This window comes from Scomber japonicus, chromosome 1, assembly GCF_027409825.1.
Source record: "Scomber japonicus isolate fScoJap1 chromosome 1, fScoJap1.pri, whole genome shotgun sequence".
Lineage (NCBI taxonomy): Eukaryota > Metazoa > Chordata > Actinopteri > Scombriformes > Scombridae > Scomber > Scomber japonicus.
Window position 1 is genome coordinate 6,249,687 of NC_070578.1, and position 4,808 is coordinate 6,254,494.

A 4,808-nucleotide genomic window follows, 5' to 3' on the forward strand; every position below is an offset into this window, starting at 1 on the left:
TGTTGCTGTTAAACTTCAAATTGGTACTTCTTTTTTCTCCAATTAAATTTTTTTCATTTTGTAATTATTTTATATAAAGACAATAATAAAAAATCTGTGGTAGAATGATACATGTATGGAAGCTCATTTTCACCATGAACAAAGAAATTACAAGTCAACAATACATGACAATATTATGAGTTAGTGTCATAATTGATGACTCACTAAATCAGTGTAATGTAATATGAAGTCAGCATTATGAGTCAACATTTTAAACTACTAAATCAAAATTATGAGATAAATCAAGTTTATTAGACCCTAAATAAAAAATAAAGATTTTTAGTCAAAATTTTCACTTCTCATAATTTTGATTTATTATGAGTTTGTTTGCTTTTTTATTCTTATGTAAAACTTTTCATCAATTATTTTCTTTTCCTGGCCATAACAGGCTTCCATAAAATGGACAACATATGTTTTAAGAAAAGTGTTTGTCATGCAGACTGACATCCACAGATCCACACTCCTGCCCTTACACTCCTGCCCTTACACTCCTGCCCTTACACTCCTGACAACTTTAAGTAATTAAACAATCAATCAGAAACTGAGACTCTGGGACATTTTCTCACTTGTTTTCTTGCCAAATATTTATTTGTCATTCATGAACAGAGGAATACTATAAAAACACCCTGATACAGAGTGTGAGGATAAGATTCTATTCCTGTCCAATTAATAAGTCCACAGGCACCATTCCTTACCAAGTAAAAAAAAAAAGAAAAAAAAAAGGAAAACGGATGTTGTACAAAACATTATTTGTGCAGCTGGTCATCATCCATTCATTATTGAGTAATATAGAAAAGTCCTAATATGTCAGTGATTGGCTTCTTTTAAGGATAAAAAGTAATAATAGCAAAAGGCTGACAGATTGATGTTATAGTCATAGTAGAAGCTGTTTTTCACAGTTTTTCCAATGATATATAAATAAATCTTCTACTCCTGTTGTGTGTGTCAGGCCGGGCCATGAGTCAGCAAGTCAGCATGATTCAGTCCTGATATCGCACCTCTGCTTTCAGTTCATTTGTGACGTAGCCAAGCAGCGCTGCGATGACCTGCTGCTGGAGGGTGGCGTTTCCCATCACCAGGGTGATGAGCTGAGCAGCATCCGTCCAGTCCAGGTTACCTAGAACAGCCTTGACTTCGTCGTAGAGCTTCTGTTGCTGGGCGGGGGGCAGCTCCATCAGGATCTGAGGAAGAGGTCTGAACTGGCCACTGGTCAGCCAGCTGCCCAAGAGACCACCTACTGCTCCACCTAGAGGAGATTTAAAGAGGGAAGGATAGCTCAGATAGAGGCTCAGAGGAAATGTGTAGTTTAAAGTAAACCTACCATAAAAAACAACTGCTTTAAAACTCAAATACTGCAGCATGTTATAGTCTGCTGATTAGATCTGTCACAATAATGTAATTATCGGCATCATCATGTCTATATGGACTTATTTTATGATACATGGACATGAGCTTTGACCTCAATATTGCCACACTTCACTTTAGCAGCTAAGAGGCTATTCATGTCACATTGGCTAAGCAAGTAGTGTCCTCCATTCCTCACTGTGTACGTCCTGAGTGGAGACTTATATGATATTAAAGTTAAATAACTCTGTCCCCAACCATAATGGCAGTCTGTGTTTTTACAGAAGAGTACCACCCACTCTACAATCATCCTCTGTTCCATCCAGTGGAAACAACAACAACTAAGTTAGTGAGTCTTTTAGGCTTCAGATCTGTGCTCATACTGTGTGTCACTGTACTTCAACAACAGTTTGGTCTATAAATACTGAAACATCACAGCAACTAGTGTCCTGAAATACTTCTGAACAAACCACTGAATCAGCATCCGCATGTGAACCCTTTTGGGTTTTTTTTTAATTTGTCCGTACAACATACAGCAGTAACGGCTCATCAAAGCTATTTTTATTAGCTGCTGACACAGCTGGAACCAGCAGCTGTTTTACAAGATGTTATAGTTCATAAGTGTGGACGCTCACATCGTTATTTTAGTTAGTCAGTTTACTTTTACATACCTATAATCATATCCAGATTCAACCTCTCTGTGTGTTTTACTGGTGTATAGGACACACTGGTGTATAGATGCACTCACTTATAAATGAATGATGTAGTTATCATGACAGACCTACTGGTGATCATCTATGGTTTTCTTATTAGCAACAAATCCTGTGAAAATATCTGAAATAACTACGAACGGATCAACTAACAAGTATCAGGGCCGTTACCACTGCAGGAACTCATTTTTGAGGTCATGACTGTTGCTGTGTGTTTCCGTAGTAACCGCACCTGAAGGACAATCTCCCAGAACTCTTACAGGGGCAAAATGAGTCCCTGCCCCAAAATATTCCTGGGTGGGGCTTGAGGTTGACTCTGTGCTGATCGTGTATACTCAAAGCTGGATGTGATGTCAACAGAAAGCGCCAAAATAGGTGCCTATAAACTGAGTCTAGTGGGTCCTATTCAGGTCCTACTCTGCAATAGAGACACAACGGCTGAGAGGACCGAGTGAGAGGATGCTCCTATAAAGAGTGTGTGTGTGTGTGTGTGTGTGTGTGTGTGTGTGTGTGTGATTAAAGTCTGATATATGTTCCTCTTAACAGCTATCAGCACATGTTAATAAGCCACAGTGCTGCAATGACTTCCTGCATGACCACAAGCACACAGTGGAGGGTTAGTCTGACCCCCCCCCCCCCCCACACACACACACACCACACACCACACACACACACACAGACAACATCCTGCTGCTGTAGCTAACACTTTGCATTTGTGGTTAATCCTGTGTGAATAACATCTACTAATTTGCAACACTGTCTCTTTGTGGTTGCTCAACGTTCCTGTTAGCCACACTTACGGCCCAGTTTCACAACATGATCACAAATTCTTAGAAATGTTTTTTCCAGTATATATACACATACATTTTTTGGGTGGGGGGCATTTCTACATCTCTGGCCAGCACCTAACCACAGAAATCAAAGCTAGCAACTAGCTGATTAAAATAGTGGATAATTTAGCAGCTGAAGAGCCAGATGTTTCCTTCAGGAACAGGCTAACAGGAAAAGGAAGTACTGGACTTATATTTGTCAAGTGGTCATAGACACAGCTCCAATGCTGAATGCTGATGTTACTCTGTGTCTGCTGGATGTGTGTGTGAATAAACAACACGTTCTTCTTACCAACAGCTATTCCGGGTGGGCCGGCCAGCAGCCCCCCTACGAAGGCGGTTCCTCCGGCCACCATCGCTCCTTTGGTAGAGTTTTTCACCGCAACCTTGATCTGCTCGTGAGCTGATAGTTTACAGCACAGACGCATGACATCATCCATCCGTGGAGCCATCTCTGCATTAAGGCACTGCTGAGAAATGAAAGCATAGATTCAGTACTTTGGTTTTACTTTCAGTAGTACTGACTACAGTGGAAAAGGCGGGCCAGCTAATTTTACACAGATGCTCTACATGTTATATTCCATTCTTTGGTAGTGTTTGCATACCTAGCAACTTATCTTATGTAGTAGCTGCAGTCTTTTGCTTATATTTTGATGATGTATTATTCTGGTGCAAATTCCCAAACTAAAACTAATTAACACCACTGATACAGTGTATTTGGTGAACAGGGCATCAAAGTTATTTCATAGTCAATATGAGACCGAATATGCAAGTTAGAATAGGTGTGTTTTACGGTAGTATTTTAAAAGGTGGAGACACTCAGAATTGCAAATGTCTTTATGCTGTCGTCTACATATGATATGAGAAATGTTGGGGAGTGTTTAAAACTGTTAAATGTCAAACAGAACCATGTATGATTCACTTTGACGTGAAAAGTGAAAGAACAGGAAAGGTGACACAACAATGAAAACAAATAACCACGTACAACAACTGTCAGAAGATTTTGGTTTCACTTTTGCTTAAAGGTTCAGCAGAGCAAACAGCTGTCTAATAACACGTATAAGTCCATTAAATGTATATGTCTCGCTCTGTCTACATGTTTTACTCTGAAATTATACATGTGAACAAATGTCTGATTTCAATACAAACTACAGACAGGTGACAAATCAAAGGAAAAAACCCCAACATAATTGCTTAATTGTGCCATGCATAGTACATCTGCATTGTATGTTTCTCCTCATTTATTTGGGTTTTTCCTTTAACTTATCACAGTAACACTTATCAATGTAATGTTTATTGTACTGGCTGTATGCTGAATGTTAGAGGAGAGGAAGTAGTGAAACATCTCAGGTAAACTGCAGCGTTATTAGTGTTTAACATCATCAGTATAGTTTTATTAGTGAGTCTGGTTTAAACTTAACGTTACAATACTGGATCGTTGTTATGTCGAAGTCTGTTTTTTTTTTTGGGGGGGGGGGGGGGGGGGGGGGGGCAGACCTCGACACAACACCGGTGTGCTCCATCAACTGAGTACAAAGAGCAGTTAATAGGAGCTTATGGTGTTTTTTCTGCATGAGATAACATTAAAGACGATATCATTAATGCGCAATGATCACTTGTTTAAAATTTACACCATGTTACGTTTAGTTTCTATTTCAATACCGAACAAAGTCTAACGTGAGTCCACATGCACAACAGAGCGAGAGTTCGTCTGTTTAAAGTGATAGTATGATATAAAGCAGCTGGCTCTATAGTGCTCTATACTCTTATTACACTGTTGATAACACACAGAGACATAGTTCTTACCCTCTGTCCTGTCCTCAATGTACCGGCTGATTCTTCTTCTGGTCATACATGCAACTTTTCTCCAACTTTTGATATTCGC

The 4,808-nt window shown here is 39.4% G+C and overlaps 1 protein-coding gene across 2 annotated transcripts; it reads right to left on the minus strand.

Annotated features, from left to right (window-relative positions):
- Window positions 1–594: 594 nt before the first annotated feature.
- LOC128358488 (protein C19orf12 homolog) lies at window positions 595–4,808 on the minus strand. 2 transcript variants are annotated; one of them, XM_053318791.1, is made up of 3 exons: window positions 4,730–4,808; window positions 3,216–3,393; window positions 595–1,285 (listed from the first exon to the last, which is right to left on the minus strand). In XM_053318791.1, exons 2-3 carry the CDS (start codon window positions 3,373–3,375, stop codon window positions 1,020–1,022), a joined length of 426 nt encoding a protein of 141 aa, XP_053174766.1. In that variant the 5' UTR covers window positions 3,376–3,393; window positions 4,730–4,808; the 3' UTR covers window positions 595–1,019. The 2 variants fall into 2 exon arrangements, with proteins under 2 accessions (XP_053174766.1, XP_053174774.1); XM_053318799.1 differs by having other exon boundaries at window positions 3,216–3,390; window positions 4,730–4,770.

Bases quoted from the DNA above. Each gene is read 5' to 3' on its own strand.
- LOC128358488 (XM_053318791.1), bottom strand. From the start codon at position 3,375: ATGGCTCCACGGATGGATGATGTCATGCGTCTGTGCTGTAAACTATCA. The intron at 1,286-3,215 runs GTAAGAAGAACG...AATCTCCTCTAG, and splicing joins CCCACCCGGAATAGCTGTTG to GTGGAGCAGTAGGTGGTCTC.